At 45.0% G+C, this 22,337-nt stretch overlaps 1 protein-coding gene across 2 annotated transcripts in view; it reads right to left on the bottom strand.

Moving 5' to 3' along the window:
* DSCAM (DS cell adhesion molecule) overlaps positions 1–22,337 on the bottom strand; it is a gene marked incomplete at its 5' end in the record, with an annotated part of 739,398 nt that overhangs the window by 49,650 nt on the left and 667,411 nt on the right. For both annotated transcript variants that reach the window (XM_082393800.1, XM_082393801.1), the window contains 6 exons: positions 2,986–3,276; positions 4,958–5,146; positions 7,996–8,094; positions 9,705–9,868; positions 11,171–11,288; positions 17,486–17,639. In XM_082393800.1, coding sequence (XP_082249926.1) covers positions 2,986–3,276; positions 4,958–5,146; positions 7,996–8,094; positions 9,705–9,868; positions 11,171–11,288; positions 17,486–17,639 — 1,015 coding nt within the window. The remainder of the gene's footprint in view (positions 1–2,985; positions 3,277–4,957; positions 5,147–7,995; positions 8,095–9,704; positions 9,869–11,170; positions 11,289–17,485; positions 17,640–22,337) is intronic.

Below are 22,337 nucleotides of genomic sequence, written 5' to 3'. Positions count from 1 at the left end.
TGAAAAATTGCACGTCAAAGAAGAAACAATGGGTTTGGCAAGTGGACAGAAGGGAGTCCGTGGGGAGACTGTACCAGATAAGCCTGCTTAAGGGAGCTTAAAATCTCTGTTTGGTTATTCACTTGCTTTTTGTCACAGGTGTAAGGCCAAATGTACTTTTAAAAAACTATTTCCGGGTATATGAGTAAAACCAACTCTTCAAAGGGGAGCCATCCAAGTCTCTAAAGCAAGCTACTTATTGGCCCATATAAAGCTCTGAAATTCAGATTATTTAGAATTACAAGGAGACACCTAAGTAGACTGAACTCTGAGCCGCTTTAAGCTGCCTTCGGCTCAGAGGCTTAATACAGTGGGTGCAGAGATTCAAACACAGGCATCCACATTTTATGGGGCTTGCGTTTTGGCGCCGACCATTATGTAAGATGCTCCAGTCCACTGTATATTCCATGTAAAACAAGGACCAGGAAGTCAGTGATTTAGGAAAAATAATACAATTTCCCTCTGAACAAAAAAGAGTCTTGCCCTGCATTTAGTGAGTAGAGCAGGGACAACAGAATGACGGGCCCCTCTGCTACCTGCTAAGGCCAAGATCATTCTTCCAACTTTATATAGAGTGTTTTGGCTGCAAACCCAAGTCTGCAAATGCTCAGAACCCACATAAGAGGCACATAAGGGGGATGCGGGTGAGGATGGGCCTGCAAAACCAAGATGACATAGGACCAGTGGAAACATTTGGCCGAGGAAATGGCAGAAGAAAGAGTCAAATAAAGCCACGGGCGAATCTGAAATCTGACTGGTATTGATAGCTATAAAGCTAATCGTCAACGTTTGTTGTTCCTAAAATGAAAAAAATTCTTCAGGCAGAAGTGACAAAAAAGATATTAAAGCTTTATATCCACAAGCTTAGTTCAAAAAAAAAAGTAACCTTTTTCAAGGAAAATATACATATGTATTCTTATTTCTAGTGTAATAAGATTATTTCAGATTTCAGAAAATTTTAAATGTAGCTCCCAGGACTTTTTCATGATTTAATCTAAGATCTTGGATAAAGTGAAAATATTCTTTTAGAAGACACACATTTAAAATCTGCAGAGCACTTTGTAAGTAAGAATGACAGTTTCAAACGTTGCACGCGAGTGGTTTCTAATTAAATGATTAGCTGTGAACCTATCACGGACGTGCACCTTGAAGCCGCGCGCTCTGGACCACACAGATTACGAAGAAGCTGGGTACCAGAGCGTGATGGTCGTAAGGCAATTAATGGGCATCAATCATCTGAAGTAAGAAATATACTTCCTGCCCAAATGTGTACCCTGCTAGCAAAGGACTTTGGGGAGCCCTTAAATGCTAGGGGAAGTGGTCAGTGTTGAAGTCCTTTGTCAGATCAAAGAATGAAACCATGTTGGAGGAGAAAGCAAGTTGTCCACACTGCTCTGTGGTGTCTAATGTTCTGTGATGGGACCTCTTGGAGTGAAGTCGCTTGTGATGGAGGCTAGAAGGTTAGAGAGACGTGGCCCACGAGCATCAGAGCTTTAGAGGAGAAGCCTCACTGTCCGGGAGCTGGACCAGGTGCCTCGGGAGCTGCGGGGCCCAGGCTGGTGTAGCCAGCACCAGACTCCCACCTCGGCACCTTCCTGCCTTCACCCACCCCAGGCCCTAAACGCTGCGGGCGAGCCTGGGCTCTGGCTGAGGAGGGTTCTGTGTGGAGATGGCCTTGGTGGGAGACTCAGGGGTGGGTTTACAGTGTGCCAGGGCAGGAGGAACAAGCCCTCGGACAAGCCAGGACAGTCCAGGAGAAAATGGCCAAGGGAGGAGCCAAGTCTACAACACCTCTGGAGCATCCTTTGGTCGTGCCCGAGGGTCCTTGGGTTTACGTACACTCTTTTCTTAGAACAGGATAACTTGCAGTCCAAGGAAGTTCCGGCCAGAGTATTAATTAAGCGAGATCCCAAGTGCACATAAGCAGAGGAGCGAACATCCCTCAGCCTGTCTAGCAAAGAATAGAGTATTGGGGTGTTTGCTCTGGTGCAAACTTTTTGGGTAAGTCATCAGTACTGTGGTCCAGCCCGATTGGTGGACACTGGACAGGGTCTCTGAGGGAGCTAAGCCCGGAACTCCAAACTGTCTGATGAATGGCGGCCCGTTTTACCCTGTGATCACAGCCCCTAATTCAACCACTGCCTTTCCCCGAGTGAAAATCACTGCGAGGCTGCAGAAATCAGCATCAACTTGCTGCCAGTTAGGACTTCCTGAAGTTTCCTGACTGCAGAACGGTCAATGTCACGCCACCCCTTAGCTTCACTGGGCTTGGCATTTGTTCAACATCAATAAATGGCCCTTATACTAGTTGTAGAAAAAAAGGATAAAAATTTCTATCACTTATTTTCAGTCATCTAAACATCACAAGATACCTCATCTGGTTTTCAGAAAGCCCGTGCCAATTGCATGCATGTGTGCGTGTGTGTGTGTGTGTGTGTGTGTGTGTGTGCGTGTCCACTAACACCCCATGACATTATTCTATTTCCATCAGTGCCTCTATTTCTGCTCAGAGACTAACATAAGCTCCTTTACTGATGGAAGACTGTTTTTGCACATGCAGTTGAAGGGCTAAATGAGAGCAAAAAAGAAAGCTGTCATGTGGATTGGGATGGGGTGGGAGGAGGGGAGGGAGACAACAAAAGCAGTGTTAGCTCACAGTCACGACCAAGCACACAACCACGTGGCACAGAAGCCTTCAGCCCCAGGAGAAGTCACTCCTGCCCCGAGACTCCCCAACGAGCTGCCTGCGGGCCCTCAGTCCCTCCTTCCTGGAACACGGCCAAGGTCACGTGGGTACCTGGTCCAGGGAGCCCTGGGGGGAGCAGACTGAAAGGCCCCAAAGCCTAAGGGGATCGGCGGGCACGAGTGACACTGCGCCCAGGATGGATGTCAAACGGGGGAGGGGCAGCGGGCACGTGCGCGCATCCCGAGGCGCGGCCAGCTTACTGCCGTCGTAGTTGAGCGTGGCGAAGTTGGCCTGCTTCTCCGCACAGCCAGCGCTGTTGCACACCCGCATCTGCAGCTCATACCACGTGGCTTCCTGCAGGTCGTACAGGATGTACGACTTGGAGAGAGAGGTCCGCTGAGCCGTGGTCCAGACCGTGGCCCCGAAGGGTCTGTACTCGAGCGTGAAGGAGGTGATGGGGCAGCCGCCGTCATTCCAGCCCACGAGGTTCAGCCTCACGCGCGTGGTGTTGACGCTGGCGAAGAGCTCCTGCTCCTTCGAGAACTGGGGCTCTGCGGGAGAGGGCACAGGGGCGTCAGCCCATGGGGCACACGGGTGAAGGCCATCAAGGTCGTCCCACGTTTCCCTTGGGCTGCTTTCCCCACAGGGGTGGGGCTCAGTCCAAGTCTGGGTCACGGGCCGCTCTTCCACTGTTTATAGGGATCTTACAGACCAATGTTCCCCAGGTGTGAAAGGGAACATTGGATGGGTAGAGGTTGTTTCTGTGTCACGGGCCGCTTGTCCACTGTTTATAGGGATCTTACGGACCAATGTCCCCCAGGTGTGAAAGGGAACATTGGGTGGGTAGAGGTTGTTTCTGTGAATCTTAGCGTTAGTCCCCTGAAGAACAAAGCTATTCTCATGTATGCGTTTCCTTGAGTGTTTTTTTTTTAAAGTTGAGAATTATGTTTTACTTGGTAGACAAAACTGAGAACTTAAGCCCAGGATGCAGCCTCTCGGGTAGCTCTGAGGGACGGCTTCTCCTTGGGTGGTTTTGAAGGAACCGCTGTGCTGCGCTGGGCTGACCCGTGTGCATTCAGGGACCTGACTCGAGAGAAGGCAGACTTGGATTTGGGAAGCACCCACAGGCATCCCTGCTATCTAGCGCCTCTCACTGGAGCCCAGGGACCCAGTGGGTATATTTCTGCATAAATCAACCCCTCATCATCTGAACCCTGGTACACGTTATCCAAAACTCAGGTGCCGCATCCAAATTAACGCCTTCACTTTCTAATCTCTCACTCTCCTGCCATCCGGTCCACGCCACTGGATGAGAGTCAGCAGTGAGGAAACCTACAAAGACCCTCTCTCCGCCCCCTCACGTACACTCACGTGCAGCCATATCCCTCTCTCCTGCTGGTGTTTCTGAGCTGCAAATTTCACCCCTGAACATCATTGCCCTGAAGGTCCATTTTCAGAGGAGAAACCAACTCACACTAAGGTTAACAATCTACCCCGGTGACTTCTCACCTGGAAAGTGGGGCCTGTGAGGCAATGTGACAGTTATAGGTGGAAGGGGGTGAGGTGACTGAGGGACAAGGTCACCGCAGAAGAAGGTGAGAGGGCAAAGATCACATTTCAAGGCTACTCAGCCTGGGAACTTTCTGTTGGCACCAAAGCCCTTGATTTTCAAATGACACTCTTCTTTTTTTTAATATATTTATTTATTTTTATTGAAGTATAGTTGATGTACAATGTTGTGTTAGTTTCAGGTATACAGCAAAGTGATTCAGTTATACATATATCTATCTATCTATTATTTTTCAGATTCTTTTCCCTTATAGGGTATTACAAAATATTGAGTATAGTTCCCTGTGCTATACAGTAGGTCCTTGTTGATTATCTATTTTGTGTAAAGTAGTGTGTATCTGTTAACCCCAAACTCTTAATTTATTCCTCCTCCTTACCATTCACCTTCGGTGAGGAGGAGGAATAAACCATAATTCTGTTTTCTATATCTGTGGACACTCTTCTTTTAAACCGCAAATGAAATAATGAAAAGAGAGAACCAGAATATTCTGTATGGACTGGCCATCTCTTTCAATATCCTGTAACACATTGAACCAAACCCATCTGGGGAATAACAAAGTTCAAACTCACCAACATGTAAATGTATGATGCATCTTTTCTGATTCCAGCCTCCCCTTTGATTTGGAAAACAGGAAATCTAGAAACTAAAGAAGGCTTACATACCTTTTCCTAACGTTTTCGCTTCTATGATTTCACTTATGCGCCCGGGTCCCACTCCATTCTGTGCAGTAAGAGTGAACTTGTACCAAGTCCCACACTTCAGGTTCTCCAGGCGGTAAGAACGCTCGCTTGGGCTGATGGGAAAGCTCCCCCACTGCTCGCTGTTATCCTCGGAGTACTGCAATATGTAACCTTCAGAAAACAGGACACATTCAGAAGAGCGCGATTCGCTTTCCATCAGAAGCTTGCACTCTGTATGGGATGCGTTCTCAGAACTTGCACATCCTTGGAAGGGAACATCTGAGCTCTTGCGGATTCCAGGAAACTGAACCCAGGCTGGGAGAAGTACTGTGATGACATACTGATTACGAGGTATTTAGGCCATGCCAGACGTTACTACGGTGGGATTGCTGGATGGCGTGATGAAGATAAAACCACTTTCTGCCCATTGCCTTTAAAAGGTGTAACTGGGCAGCAGGGAATGGATACTGAATCTCTAAATACCTGACCTTGCGAGCACATGTGCCGAATGCCTGGGGATGGGCGTGGTCTGAAGCTGGGTTATTTTTAAGAGAACCAAAGCTCTGGAAAAGGGGTGAGTTATCAGCGGGGGTAGGAATCTCCTCAGCCACCCCCTCCCACTCCACAATGGCTGTGTCAGGCATTGTCCACAGCCCGTTATTCACAGCACCTCGCATAACCCTGTGGATTAGTAATTATTATCTCCGCAGTGCTGACAAAGAGGCTGAGGCCCGGAGAGGTTAGGTGACCACTCTGGGGTGTTATAAGCAAGATTCAAATCCTACCGCCAGAATCTGAAGCCTGCACTCCTGTGATCACGGAGACATCCCTCCCTGTTACGCCTTCATTCCTGTCACCCCAGCCGCCTTCCTGGGGCAAACGTATCCTGTCTGCTCTGTCCTTGTCTCCTAAATGTTCACATCCAGGCAGCCCAGGACTGGCCTGCCTGATGCACGGTGCCCTTACACCAGCATACTGGCATCTTCCCTCCTGCCCATGGGATTCCATTTCTGACACCAGCGACGAAAGCACATCTCACTCCCACGCTCCAGAGCCTCTGAACCCCCAGCTGGTAGCAGTAAGTGTTTTCCATGTGCGTCACATGAGATCACCCATCTCTGATTCCCTCCTTCTGCAGCCATGGTCAGTGTCATCCCACTGGCTTCCTCCTTCCCTCCCCTCTGGCCCCCTGCAGCCTTGGGGTCCCTCCTCCCTCCTCAGCCTCATTTTCCCTTCTGTGTTCCTGATCTGCAGTCCTGACAGCTCTCTCAGCGCCTGATACGTGAGATGCATCTGGGTCAGCTCCCACCGTCCTATCCTGACTTCACCACCTCCCTGGTGCCCTACGCATCGGGGGGATTGTGCTTTCCTTCTCATTTCCTTCATCTAAACCACTTCTAGGAAGCTTTTCTAACTCTTGGAGATGGGAACCCCCGTGTCAATGGCTTTGGCCACCCCTGTGCTTCAAGGACCCCTGGTCACCTTTGCCTGGAAACCCTTCATTACTAAAGTTGGCTTCAACTCTAAGACCTTCTGCTCTGACACCCTTCCTGTACTGCCTCTCCCAAGATCTCACACTTACAGAACCAAGACTTCCTTTCATCTGAGCCTGGAGTCCTAGAGTCCCTTGAACTCCTACCTCGGTGCCCCATTTTTTTTTTCATAAAATGCTTCTCCACCTAGCCTAGAACCTCTGGTAGACCATTTCAATCAGGAGCCTGGTTTCACTCCCTCTTGTGACTTCTGACCGCACTTACCCTGCCGGTCACCAGCTTTGGTGACCCATGATCCACTTTTCTGCCCCACTGTCCAAGATCACTCAAGCAACTCATTAAACCGTGATAACTGTGACCACTATGCTTTGTGCCATTTCCCTGCAGCTGGGGCCCTGCTCACGCTTAGCAATGGCTTTGTTTCTCAATTAATGACGCCCTGTGCATTTCCCACGGCAGTGTTACAAATCTTTCCCACGCTCCTCAAGCCCACAAACACATCCTCACCCCTAATCATCCAACTATTCAAAAAAGAAAATCTCACCTTTCTCTTCGCTAAAAAAGGAAAGATCCTCCCCTTCGCCCAGTGGAGTGCTAATCAATGTTTAACAACTGGCTCTTGGGGAAAAAAAAAAAAAGCCCTGATGGGTAGCATTTCTGATTTCTGTGGTGTGTAAATATCCCCAGCAGGGGCCGTGGTCACTGAGGGCAAAGTTGGGAAGAGGGGCGGCGACTTGCTCTCATGAGCTGGAGGGAGACGGCTCCAGACACCACTGGCCTCACCCTAAAACGCCCCTGTATTTCCTGTTGTCTTCTCACCTTCCTCCTCTCTCAGAAGAAGGATATCCTCTGCCTGCAGAAATCTATACGTCATCCTTTCCCACTTGCTCTACGATCCCTTTTGTCCCTCGGCTCCTTAATCCCGTGCAATCTCAGTCTCCTCTGGGTTCTCTCCCTCCCCTTGGTCTACAACTTGCTCAGAATGTTCTCCCAATGCCACTTAGGCTGGGATCATCACACTAACTCATTCCTTCAGTATAAACTACCTTAATTCTCTTCTACTCTGTACTAATTGCAAAAGCTTTGTGCAAACAGACCGTTTCCCATCTTTCAGTACTTTCTAAGTCAGAACAGTCACTGTGGTTACTTAACTGAAGCACTGAGTACCTGAATGGATGGTACAGCGTTGACAACATGGGGAAGAAGCACAATGCAGCATCTCGGGGGAAGAGATGACCACATTTGTTTTTTCTTTCTTTTTTTTTGCATGTGTTAATATTTCACTCAGATTGGATGCATGATACTCATTTTGTGAATGGGATTCCTTGGATGAATGGGTGAGTTTCAACAAATACCCTAAAAATAGATGTGTGGTTATTTGCATAGGTAATGGAAGAATTAATTATATGATGAGTTTGGGGAAGAAATAAACTAACACGTAACGGTTACTTGATAAATATGTGTCACTTATCCGCCCGCGGATGATGACGATGAATCAACGGTTGTGGGCCACCTATCTCTCATTACCTCTGATAGAACTGCCCCCGTTGTCCCCAGGAAGCCACGAAAGGGTGATGGAGGAAGAGGTGGTTTTGGAAACTGTAAGCCGAGGCTGATCTGGTGGAACTAGAGAGGAAACAGTTTTTAGAAAACAAGAATTAGTTGTTCACATCCTCAGTCTTCTTTAACAGTCATTTACTAAATGATTTTTTAACAGCCATTTATTAAATAAGTGTTTCAGGTTGACAAAATATGCAATTCACTTCTGTCAAAATGTCTATTTAGTTGAAATCCTGGGCTAAAGAGATAGAACAGGATGATTCCATTATTTAAAGAAAATTCAACCACATTTCTACCTGGATTTATTTCCTCATTCCCTCCCCGATTCCTTACATTTCTGAGTTGCTCATTGCTAATCGAAATCTTCTGTGAACTTACGAAGGATCCATGTATCATTTTACTCTAAATTTCAGCCATGGTTCAAGTGAGAAAGATAAATGGCACCCACTTAGCTTTTCAGTTCTCAGCGATATGAAGGGGGGAGAGGAAGCCTGGCTAGTGGGAAAAAAACTGCAAAAATGTCCACTATTTCACGTACACCCCTGCTCAAGAGGCAACACACACACACACACACACACACACACACACGCACACACTCAGCTCTGAACTCAAAGGTGTGCCATTGAGTGGTAGCACAAGAACTTGAATAGTCATACAAGGTTTGAAGAATACATACTTCTAATCAAGGGGCCTCAGCACTATTTTGGATTAGCTCTGCAGACAGCAATACTGAAGGAATTTAGAAAGGTTATCCAGATTATATAGAAAGCTTCTCATAAAATGTCCTTCTCTTTTCCTCCAAGAGAAGCCTGATATATTAACCCAAAGCCATGAAAAATGGATTCATCTCTTTAGAGCCATAATATAGTGTCTATCTCCAAAAATGCCCTGAAATCTCCTGACTTCAAGTTACTTGAAATTCCAGATCAATTTTGCATTATTTAAAAAAATATATAGTTCTTCCCCTTCCCTCTCCTCCCATTGAGGACAACATTGGTTTTATTTTTTACTTGCTGTGATTTATTAATGTGATAGCACTTAAATCTGGAGACTTTACACTTTGATTTTTTTTCTTCTAATAAAATATCACTGTGCATCTAAATTTGAACTCAATCAATGGCCATCTGGGATTTTACACATGATTTTAATTTGACAATCTTAAATTTGTCATGTACTTTCAGTGTATGATATCAAGAAAAATTACATACACTGTATTAAAAACACAATTAAACATTAATGCCCTACAGAGTTTTAGTTAGTATCCTTTTAATATATATACATTGCATATGACAATTCAGTTAATTAGCATTCATAAAACACCTCAATTCAGACTTTTTTCTTGCTGGTGTTTTCCGGGTTACACTTATACACGTGTGAAGTAAATCCTGCAATTAGTGGACACCATCAAGAAGGGCTTTTTCAGCAATGCACCCTAAAGACAAATGAGACTTGGCTCCCTATGTGAAAAAATATAAACAGTGTTATCTCTCAGGTGATGAATGCTTTTTATTTACTTTGATGTGTTTAATTATTTTCTCCAAAACGAACATCTAAGTTTTCGTAATATGAAAGTAGCAATTAGCTCTTTATAAAGGCTGATTTTTAAATTTGTTCACTCTTTGCACACAGGCATACATACAAAAAGGAGCATCAGAAAGAGTCCCAAAACGTGGTACCTTGTACTTGTAAATTTAGAATAATTTCATCCGATCCCCAGTTGTTATTGGCGATGCAACTGTAATAGCCAGAATCTTCCGCCTTCACCGTCCGGATGACGAAGCTGCCGTTGCTGAAGACGCTTCTCCGCCCATCAACCGTTACGAGGCTGGGTGTCCCGTTACTACCTCACGGGAAGAAAAAGGCGCAGATTAAAGAAATTACAATCTAAGTTAGCTGAGGTTGGGGAAAAGCATGAACACCCTTTCTGAAGCAAACAACCCATCTGGAAGATTATATTAAGTAAGAACTAAATGATGATTATATGACAGAAACAGTCACATAGCTGAGTTTTGTCCTTTGTAAAAAGTGCTGTGTTGAAGCGAGGTCCATGTGAAGGGCTTGGCTTCTGGCTCCTGCATAGGTCAATGCTGGTCGTATCCCAATGGGAATTGCTTCTGTGGGCAGATGTGTCATTTTGACCAGATCAGACAGGGACAACTAAATTTTGGGGTTGCTTGTAGATTCACTTAAAGTTACAGTTGTTAATGATTTTGGCATAAGAAAGGAACTGTGGTACGCCAAGAGGGTGAAGAGCTGACTCTAGTATAAACAGAGTTCCCTTGGCGACATCTTGGCCTCGGCCATGGTGACAACTGTCCAGTCATCTGTGGTCATCCCCACATCCGGTGGAATGCCACTGGACCTCGGGAGCTTACTTACTTCCTTCTTATTAACTGACTTAAAAGAGATGAGAAAGTGGTCACTGGACCAAGACCATCATTTCAAGAGTTTGTGTCTTTTAAGCGTCTTTGTTTGAAAATAGGAACTCTTCCGAATCCATTTTATACCAAATCTCTAGGCTCATCAGTGAATTCCCAGCCCTTTATTTATATCTTAATTTCTGCCTCTGAATAGAGGTAAGTTACTTAAAAAAATTACACGAACAGAATCCATCTCACCCGCTTCCTCCCTTCCATCTCATCTGCTATTGTTGTAATAATTCCTACTGAGCACGGAAAACCAGATTTTATATTAGCTAAGTCTTAATGCATTCCATTTCTTAAAGATATTTCTCAGAGCATTTGAGTTAGCGTTAGTTGGTCCATTATCTTGGAAGGAGAAGAGATAAGTGCTAATTCTCCAGTCACCTTGGGTACGTTCATCTCAGATATACAGGAGATTTTCGTGATAAGGTACAGGAAACTTCCACGGAGATTACTGGGCTGGCTAGACTATTTTCCTCGGAAGCATTCTCTTACGAATGTAAAGCTTGGAATTTTTAGAGAATTGACAAGACAGATCAGATCCTTTTAGTGTTAAAGCTGAGATTCTTCCGCCACCGCCCTCAACCAACTTCCTCTCTATCACAGAAGAGTGGGTAGTTTTCCTGGAGCTTTCAAGAGTGTAAATATACAAAATTAGACCACGAGACTCAGCACGGTGTGTCCGATGCACCGAGGGCATACATTGGGTTACTGGTTACCTGTCTTTCATCCACTTTACCGCAGGAGAAGGGTCCCCAACAGCTTTACAAGGCAAGGCGATGTCTTTCATCCATGGAGTGGTCACCGTGCCACTGAAGGTCAGGATTCGTGCCGGAGCTGAACCACCAAACAGAGCAGAAGCCCACTAACTCCAGAGTCATCTACACAGAGGCCAAGGTTACCCTCCCCAACCCAGCAACACCCCAGAAAGGAGGGTGTATCCCTGCCAATCAATGTCACACCTGTCAACACTATTCTTGGTATCAGAATGTGTCTAAGCAATGTTCATTGTACGAACATACAAACTGCCGAAAACCCCCATTGTAGCATTTTATCCCCTTGTATTGACTAAACCACAAGGACCCCAAATTAAATACTTGGGGCTTCATAAGCCCAGCAGCTCCAAGATGTGCTTTCTATGAGCCCAGTTATTTTTCAAAGCACTTTATTAAGCAATTTCTCTCAACACCCAAAACTGCACATTAAAACAGCAATATCTGAGAGAATAGACAAAACAAAACATAAAGTCCCAAGACGGGAAGAAGTAAAACTGTAACGACTTCTGTTTATCAATTTTGTGGTACTTTCCCGACTTTATTATATCAGCTTGATCTTCAGCACAAACGTTAAGGAAAATAAACATTTCCGGACTGGCCTCTCTTGAAGAACCACTGTTTGCTTGGGGCAGTGATTCAGATGCTGGAACAGGGGCACCTCCTGGGGACATGGGCCCTGGTACAGTCCCAAAGTGGCTGCAGGGCCCAGGAAGCGGAGAGGAAAAAGCCCAGGGCAGCCCCATGTGAGCAGGGGCCTCCTTGGAGACCAGAGGGGCCCTGTACTGACAGGTTCCTAGTGCCACTTTCTTGGGTGAGACACAGAAGCTGACAGAGACAGCAAGATACGAGTCCTCCAGAGGCTGAATGATCTGACCGGCCTTTGCCTTTCACTGGGACACTGCTTTCTGGGCCACTCTCTCTAGAAGCTCAGCCCATCTGGGTGCACAGACAAGGAGTCCACTGGTGGAAGGCAGCTCCAATCTGATGATGGACCCAGAAAGACGGGACCGGTGTTGGGACCCCTGCACCATTTTGGGCTTGAGGGTTGAGACTGGCCAGCAGATGTGGGGAGCAGACTTCTCAGGAGAGTGCTGGAATGCCAGGAAAGGTGGAGTTCCCAGAGCCAACTCATTAGGAGTCATCCTGGGCTAGAGCACAAAGCTTTCATCACTGAGGTCTGCCAGACAGCTCTGACTTTTGTTGTTCTAAGCATTGGAGGCAAGAGCAGAGCGAGAGGAAGTGCCAGCGGGCTCAGAAGCTGGGCCTATTTTGTGCAGCAAGTATTATAGCAAAAGCCACCCATGTGTCTGAAGCAACGTTCCCTGCCTGCAGGGGAAACTGCAGCTCTTCCTCCTTAGAGAAGGGTCTTCAGAGGTGGCTCACGGATGGCACCTTTCACCCGGAAATGGAGTATTCCAGGGCAGAGCCCGCTTTATCACTTACTGACCTTTCTGATTTTCTATCTCGGTAACAAAAATATCCTGGGCAGGTAGCATCGGATTTCTGACATTGGAAGTTTGGCATTTTCCCTTTCAAACCCTTCAGACCATCCTTTTATGATGAGGAATATCCTTGCAGCAAACTGGGGGTGATTAGGGAAACCCCGCTAGAGTTGGGGGGCTTTCATGCTTTCTAACAGCCCCTCCCCCTGTAAGAAATATATGTTACATTGAATCCCAGAAGCTGCACACATAATGTGTGTGTAAATGAAAACACATGTATGTAGAAAAGTTCTACACATTCATGCTTACTGTGTATGATGCATTCTGATATTTTCTACTTTCTTTTCAAGCCTAGTCTAGCCCATTTGACTCTATTCCATTTTAGTTCTTTAATATGCTGGCTGTAACGCCTAAAATTAATTCCAGGACTTATGAGTGGTTTTCCACTAGGCTTTTGAAAAACACTGGCTAAAACCAGTTCATCTTCAAGCCCAACACACCCGGTTTCTAGAATTAATGTCCGTTTGTGGAAGTTGGAATTTACAGGATCCTACGCTGAAATTCTAAGGCTAAGCAAACTGGAGCGGGCAAGAGAATTACCTAGAATCTTTGCTAAAGATGCAGATTCCTACTCTGGCTCTGTGATTCAACGGATCTTGGGTGGGCTCCGGGGGTCTGTCTTTGAACAAGCACCTCGGGTGATTCTGATGAGAAACCGCAGCCCACCAGCAACCTGGACACCCCTCCCAGCACCTGTGCTGCTCTAGCCACGTGCCGTGTGCTCTGGGTCTGCCCCCCACGCCCCACCCCCGGCCCTGGGCTCCTTCCCAGGATGGCGTTCCTCCAGGACTGGGTGTGTGGTTTCATTCTGCTGCCCCCTCCACCAAAGCGGCAGCCCTCTTCCTGAACTTTACCCTGGATTTTTGGACCCCCCAGATTTGCCACTGCTGCCAGCCTGCCTTGATCTTCCAACAACTACAGAAAACAAGCTGCACCAGCTTCCTCAGCCTGCGGGTGGCCCCGTCTGTCCAGCTTGGACCTTTCGGCCGTTACGGTTTATGGTCTGCCAGGGTCGGGGGCTCCTGGGTGGTGCCTGCCGGCCGGACGTCTGCTCCACCCCAGAGGTGTTCCCTAGCTCAGCCCCTTTCTGGAAAACCCATGGAGATCAGCCCTAACTGGGTGAACCCCATTTAAGCATGAGAAGCTGAACACTTTGGAGAAATCCACGCACCCGGGAACCTGGGAACCGCCGTAGATTTACGGCCACCAACCTCACCTGGCCCCTCAGCTCTCCCTGCTGGTGTCAGTTTCGGTAGTAAGTTTCCTCCCGCTTCTCTGCAATGAGGACTTCCTGTTGTCCCTTCTCTTCTCAAACTTCCGGTCCTTCCTTCACAGCCCCGAACTGCCTGATACTTGATACAGAAACTGGAAGACCGCAGCCGGGAGCTCTGCATCTCCTGCCCCTGAATCTCTAAACCCGCTTGTGTTTCCTTCTGCAAACCTCACCCTGCGGCCGTCGGCTCCTTAGCTTGTATTACCCACCTCTCCCTGTCCTCGGAGTCTTCCCACGGCCACACGGAGTTCTCTGCAGTAAACCTCAGAAACCAGAGCCTTGCCTGGGGTGAGACCCTGCCCTCGCTCCAGCTTCCCTTTCTTGTCACTTCTTCCCGGTGATGTACGTTTAGAGAATGTTCTGCTCAGTCCCTCTGCTTCCCCACCTCCCATTCACTTTCCCCATCACCCGGTCCTCGCTCCCCACCGCAGCTGCTCTCTGGAAGGTCCCTGAGGTCCCCTGCATGGCCAAACCCAAGGGCACCGCCAGTGTTGCTTCCCTTGGTCTCCCGGCAGCAGCTGCCACAGCCCAGCATCCCTCCCTCTCAAAGCATCTCTGCCGAATTCCCGGCGTTGCCCTCCTGGCCCTGCCCCTGCCTGTCTGGCCTGACACCCTTTGCTCTGCCAGCTCCCGGGCCTCTCCCTCCCCAGTGCAAGCCGATGTGCTTCCAGCTACCCCTGGACTTGACTCTCCGCCCCTCTCTGTGGTCCAGGTGGGCTCCCCCCAGCCCAGGTGTGAGGGGTGCCTGGGTGCCAAGCCCGCTCCTTCTCTGCCTCCTGCCAGATGTCTCTTAAGAGTCAGGACTCGCCCCAACGGCACAGAATCTCCAAGTGGATGGCTCTCAGTCACAGCAGATTGAATGTGTCCAAAATGTCCCCGTATCCTTTCACCTGCCTCACAAACCCCTTCCTCCACGGCCATCCTCTCCACTACATGACACCACCACCTACAACAATGCGTGCTAGATTTGCTTGTTCGTTCTTGCTCTCCCCCTGTCCCCTGCATATCGTGCACTGAGTCCCATCACTTCTACACCCAGGACACACCTTTCAGGCCCCTCTGCTACCACGCTAGCCCAGGCCACGCTGCCTGACTACTCGGGCTCCTGTCTGGTCTCCTGTGTTTCCCACCTTTACCTCCCTGTGATCCACTCAGGATATAGACATCAGCATGGTCTTCAAACACACCTGCCATTAGGTGTCACGAGTACACCTACTGATGTAAGATGTCAATGATGGGGAAACCTGTCGTGAAGTGCACAACTCTATTTACTAGCATCACAATTTCTCCATAAACCTAAAGCTGTTCTAAAAAGAAATCTTAATACACATGCACACACAAAGATAGGATCATTTCCCTCCTCTGGTTAAGACTCCACAGTGTCTTTCCATTTTGTTTAGAGTAGAATCTGAAATCCTGAACACAGCCTTGAAGGCCCAGCCTGGCCAGGCCTTTGCCTTCCCCCCGGCTCTCCTGAGACCACTCCCCCCCTCCCCAGACCCACGGGTCCAGCATCCAGACCTCCAACACACGTAACTCTTCCTAGGCTGCAGGCCTTCGAACACTGGGACACATCTTCTTTCCTTGCCATGTAACTGCATTTACTCATCTTTGTGTGGCCAAGGCTCTAAGTGGGGTCTGTTCTAAAGTGGGTTCTCTAAAGCATTTATTGACATTTGCAATTATACATGTATATTTGTGATGCTTTGTTTACCGTGTCCCCACCCAATTTTGAGCTCCACGAGGGCACAGAGTAAACACGTGTGTTGTATATAATCCTTAGAAGAGACTCCTGTGTGCTCACCACACCCTGTTTCCTTTTCATTCTGGACATTCAGCCTGGCTTCATCTCCAAGCTCTGCTTTGAAATTAGGTGCGACCCATGTTTCATTCTATACAATGGAATATGGGTAAGAATGAAGGAAACACTTCCACATCTGGCCCGTGAAAACCTTCTTTATGAGACTCCATGCTCTCTTTCTCCAGCTACATGGCTGGAAATAAAGGATCCAGGATCTCAAATCACAAGGTGGAAGGGGCCAGGATCCCTGAGTCACCATGTGGAATGAGCCACCCAGGAAAGCCACCCGGTCCAGAAACATCTGTTTTGGTCTGGGTTATCAGGTTAAGCCACTGACACTTACAGGATATTCTGCTACAGCAGTCAGGCTCCCTTGACAAAATCACCCCTGTATTGCTAGCATAATGCCTGACATACAATAAGCACTCAAAATGATTTATTAAATGACACTTAATCTCCCCAGACAAGTCCTATTCCCGTGGAAGTAGCCACTTTCCAGTTGGTTCCCCTCTTGAGTATGGCACGTCCTCTACCTTAGCCAAGCCATTCCTGGCTGGGTCTGGAGATGTAACATTGAATGAACAAGAGTACAGAAGAGGTGAGGCTATCTCTAACCCGACATCTTATGTTGCAGTTCTTTTTTTTAAATCCCACAGTCCTGATGCCCTTTGATAATCACTGTTTTCTAAGTGCAAGAAAGTGTACGTTGTGGGTAGCTGGATATTATGATCAAAGAGTACAATAGACAAAAAGAATCCACCGTTTATATTCCTTACCAACAATACACTTATTTTCTATTTGAACTTATGTTCAAAATGTGACACCACTCTCTTTTTCCTTCACTACTTTATTCTGCCTCTATCTTAGCTGTCACATTACCAGCATGTTACCAAGCACTCTTAGAGGGAAAATTGGAATCTTGGAATGTTTATTTTCTCTTTCAGGCACCTAGAAGCCTTATGAGTAATAAACTGCCAATGTGGCGTATTCCCAAACCCGGGGCATCTCCTGCTGGCCTGCAATTGTGAGGTAAATACATTTATTCCTGACAAGTGCTAATTTAGGGATACTCTAACAACCGCACGGTAGCAATTACCAGAAGTAGAAGAAGTAGAATAATTCTGTTTCTATACGTGCTTTTTAGGGCCAGATTTAACATCTCAATGTAAAGATATTATATTCATTTTTAGGAACTTTTTCTTCCTAAAACAAACTTCCTTTTGTTACTTAAGGTCTTTGTATACAGCATTCCATCAATAGAAGAAGAACTAATGATTTTCTTATATTTGTAAGGTTCTAAATTCCATAGACCAAAAAACAGACATTTCTCTTTCAGAAGCATGAGACCTGATTTTGAAGATACTAGAACTTGCTTGGGAAGCCGTTATGCAGTGATTTTTCACCTACCCAAAGGGGTGAATGGGGGCTCTTTTTCCTAATTTCCCCCAAGGCACCGGAAGTTGTAAAGCCACTCGTCCTTAGGAGGATGCTTTCCTGATTTGCACAAAAGCCCAGTGCCAGCTAGCAGCAAATCTATTTCTTGGGCTGAAATGTGATAACACATGGTATTCTGGTTTACTTGATCTTTAGGGCATTTTAAGCTTTATTTCAGAGAGAATAGAGACTTAACACCAGTCGAATCGTCGTAGGCAATGAGGCCCTTACCATAATGGGTGGCATACCTTTAGCTACTGGCTCCACTGTGATGATTTCACTGCTGTTGCCTCTCCCGGCTGAGGTCACGGCCACCACCCAGACGCTGTACTGCCGATTCCGACTCAGGTTAGGAATTCTGTAGGAAAATGAGTCAGGAGAGGCTTCAAACTCGCTGATCACCTGTGAGAGGAGACATAAATGTTCCCACATTCAAGGAGGCCAATGGCACAAATGGATCTCCTAAAGGAATGCTTATTAACACATTATCTGTTATAAGAAACAAAAGCCACCTCTCATCCCTCTCTAAAAGGCTGGATCTGCAATATCTACATAGTCCGAATTTGTCTATGCAGCAGCTATGACAGCCACCAATGAGTAATTTAACCCTTTACATTATGGGTCACGGCACGGCTGTTTTCCGCTGGGATGGAATAACAAGAACCAGATGGACCGTTCTACCTGAGACAACCAAAGAACACACAAAATATAGGAAACAGCTTCGAAGGCATTGCACATCAGGTAATGAAGGACAGTGACCATTTCCCTGAAATACGGGAAATAAATGAGGTGAGGCCAACCATTGCAGGGTTGCTACATTTTTGTGAGAGTTGCCAGGCCATGGCACAGAGAAGGGAACCCAGGAAGAGTCCAGCAACCTCCCTGAGTCAAGGAGACAGAGCTGAGAGTCTGGAAGGGGGCTGGAGTCCACAAGACAGAGCACCGGGAAGACAGCTACATGGAGAATCTGAAGAGGGTCCCACTTGGGTCTCCAGCTGAGCAGATGTGTGCATGTGGAGAAACCATCTGAGGCCAGGGAAAGAACCACCTGAAAGGACTGGAGGCCCCAGTGCTCAGCTTCCACGCAGGGCTGGGCATAGTGCCTGCTCCCACCAGCCAGACTGGAAGCCCTCAAGGTCCGTGGACCACTGGACATAGTGCCTAAGGGCCTTACCTTGGTGGTGGGGAATAATTAGCCCTAGATTGAACACCGTACTGGTACTGCCTAACAAATATTAAACGCAAGATTCATAAAGATCAAATTGTCACCAAGGAACTGAACTGCATCTAAGAATAAAAGTCTAAAATATTTACAGGAATAAAAATATCCAGTACCCTGTAAGGTAAAAGTCACAATGTTTGGCATTCAATAAAAATTTTCTAGATATGAATAACCCAACTATCTAGCAACTTGTGAACAGATAAAATGTGTTGCATCCATACAATGGAGGATTATTCAATAATAGAAAAAATGAAGTACCAATACATGCTTAACTTGGATGAATCTTGAAAACATTATACTAAGTGAAAGAAGCCAATCACAAGAAACTACACATTTATGATTACCTTGTATGAAATGTCCAGAATAGGCAAATCCATAGAGACAGAAAGTAGATTAGTGGTTTCCAGGGGCGGGGTGGGAGAGGGGAAGAATGGGGATAGACTGCTATTGGGTATGGGTTTTTCTGAGGGGGATTATGAATGTTCTAAAATTAGATAATGATGGGGATTGTACAACTCTCTGAATATTCTAAAAGCCACTGAATTGTGGCTTTTAGAATTCATACTCTAAAAGCATGAATTTCATGGTATGTGAATTATAACTCAAAAAAGCTATTATAATGGATGGGCCTAGAGGTTATCATACTAAGTGAACTAAGTCAGAAAGAGAAAGACAAACACCATATGATTGATATCACTTATATGTGGAATCTAAAATATGACACATATGAACTTATCTACGAAACAGAAACAGACTCACAGACATAGAGAACATACTGGTGGTTGCCAAGGGAGAGGGGGGTGGGGGAGGGATGGATTGGGAGTTGGTGATTAGCAGATGCAAACTAGTGTATATAGGATGGATAAACAACAAGGGAAGTATATTCAATATCCTGTAATAAACCATAATGGAAAAGAATATGAAAAATATATATATATGTATAATTGAATCACTTTGCTGTACAGCAGAAATTAACACATTTTTTTTAACATCTTTATTGGAGTATAATTGCTTTACATTGTTGTGTTAGTTTCTGCTGTATAACAAAGTGAATCAGCTATACATATACATATATCCCCATATCTCCTCCCTCTTGCATCTCCCTCCCTCCCATCCTCCCTATCCCACCCCTCTAAGTGGTCACAAAGCACTGAGGTGATCTCCCTGTGCTATGCGGCTGCTTCCCACTAGCTATCTCTTTTACATTTGGTAGTGTATATATGTCCATGCCACTCTCTCACTTCATCCCAGCTTACCCTTCCCCCCATCCTCATGTCCTCAAGTCCATTCTCTATGTCTGCGTCTTTATTCCTGTCCTGCCCCTAGGTTCTTCAGAACCTTTTTTTTTTCTTAGATTCCATATATATGTTAGCATACGGTATTTGTTTTTCTCTTTCTGGCTTACTTCACTCCGTACTACCATATAACCCAGCAAACACAACACTTTAAATTAACTATACTTCAATAAAATAAATTTTTAAAAAGCTGCTATAAAAAATTCTAGAAATGCAAAGAAACAAACAAGAAAAAAGGACTCGTAAAGAAAATAAAATTTAATCAATCTAAATTGACCCATAATTGACACAGATATTAGATTTAGCAGACAAGGGCATTAAAACTGTTATTATAATTGTATTATAACTACAGATATTAAAAAATCTAAATAGATACATGAATGATATAAAAAGACCCAAGTCAAACTTGAGATGAAATTACAATATGTGAGATGAAAAATACACTGGATTAGATTATTAGCAGATGAGATCTTGCAGGAAAAAAAAGGTTAGTGAACTTGAAGATATATTAATAGGTGAAACACAGAGATAGAAGAGAATACAAAATTTAACACAGCATTCGTGAGCTACGGAACAACATCAAGCAGCTTAACATACATGTAATTGGAATCACTAAAAGAGGCAGGATAGAAAAAACATTTGAAGAAATAGTGGCTGGAATTTTTCCAAATTTGATGAAAACTATAAACCCAGAAAACCAAAAATCTCAATAAAACCCATCCACAGTAATATGAAGAAAACCACACCAAAGCACATCATAATCAAATTGCTCAAGACCAGTGATAGGGAGAAAATCTTAAAAGTAGCCAGACAAAAGACATATTATATATGCAGGCACAAAAATAAAGATGTCACAGACTTCTTGTCAAAAACAATCCAAGTGCTATAGTCTGAATGTCCCCTCTAAATTCATATATCGAAACCACACTCCCAAGGTGTGGCCTTTGGGAGGTGAAGGGCACCCATGGGATCAGTGCCCTTATAAAAGAGGCCCAAGAGACCTCCCTTGACCCCTTTTACCATGTAAGGATACAATGAGAAATCTGCAACCAGGAAGAGGTCTCTTACCTACCATGATGGCACCATAATCTCAGATTTCTAGCCTCCAGAACTGTGAGAAATAAGTCTCTGTTGCTTACAAGCACCCAATCTATGGCATTTTTGTTATAACAGCCCAAGCTGACTAAGACACCAAGTAAGAAGACAGTGGAAGAACAGTTTTAAAGTTTTGAAAGAAAAAAGTCAACCTAGAATTCTATATTCAACAAACATATATTTTAAAATGAAAGAGATAAAAAGACTTTTTCAAACATAGAAAAAGCTGAAAGAATTAATCATCAGCAGAGCCACACTACAAGAAATGTTCAAGAAAGTTCTTCAGGCAGAAGAAAAATGATACCAGGTAGAAATATAAGCTTACACAAAGGAACGTAAGATACCAGAAATGGTAACAACGTAAATAAATACATGTGATTTTTTATTATTTACATCTCATTAAAAGATAATTGATAATTAAAAGATAATAAAAATGTAGTGTGGGGTTCATAAAATATATAAAAGTAAAATGTATGAAAACAATTGCACAAATGTTAGGAACGGAAAAAAAATGGAAGCATAGTATTGTAAGGCTCTCAAACTGTACGTGAAGTGCATAATATCACTTGAATGTAGAATGAAAAGGGATATGCATTAATCCCAAACAAACCACTAAAGTTACAAGATAAGAGTAAAATAAAACTAATGAGACAACAGAAAGTAAAACAGAATTATAAAAAATATTCAGTTGATCCAAAGAAGTCTAAAAAGGAGTAAACAGGAAACAAATAGGACAATAAAAAGTAGCAAGATTATAGATTTAAACCTATGTCGATATACCTATAATTATTTTAAGTGTAAATGATCTAAAATCCTAATTAAAAGCAGAGATTTTGAGACTGGATATAAAAGCAATACCTAACTATATGCTTCCAACAAGAAATGCTTTTCAAATATAAAAATACAAGTAGGTTAAAAATAAAAGGACAGAAAATCTACCCCAGGCTAACACCAATCAAAAGAAAGTTGTAATGTCTATATTAGTATCAGACAAAGTAGATCTATGGGCAGAGAATATTACCAGTGATAAAGAAAGTAATTTTATAATGATAAAGGGATCAATTCACCAAGAGGACACAGCAATCCTAAACATCTATGAACTTAATAACAAAATAGCAGTCCAGGCAGACAAACACAGAAATTAGTACTGAGAAACGGGGTGCTGCTGTAATAAATACCTAAAAATGTGGAAGTGGCTTTGAAATGGGTAGAGGCTGGAAGAGTTTTGAGGTTGATGATAGAAGAAGCTGAGATTGCCATGAAGTGTTCGCCAAAGGTGATTCTGGTGAGAGCTCAGAAAGAAAAGAGGAGAGCTGAGGAAAAAGCCCCAGTCTTCTTAGAGAATACGCAAATAATAATGAGCAGAATGCTGGTGGAAATGCGGATGGTAAAGGCCATTTTAGTGAGGTCTCAGATGGAAATCAGGAACATGTTATTGGGCAATGGAGGAAAGGCAATCCTTGTTACAAAGTGGCAGAGAACCTGGCT

This window comes from Balaenoptera borealis, assembly GCF_965194805.1.
Source record: "Balaenoptera borealis genome assembly, chromosome: 5".
Classification (NCBI taxonomy): Eukaryota; Metazoa; Chordata; class Mammalia; order Artiodactyla; family Balaenopteridae; genus Balaenoptera; species Balaenoptera borealis.
The sequence above is the reverse complement of the archived record's forward strand: the minus strand, read 5'-3'. Positions and strand labels throughout refer to the sequence as shown.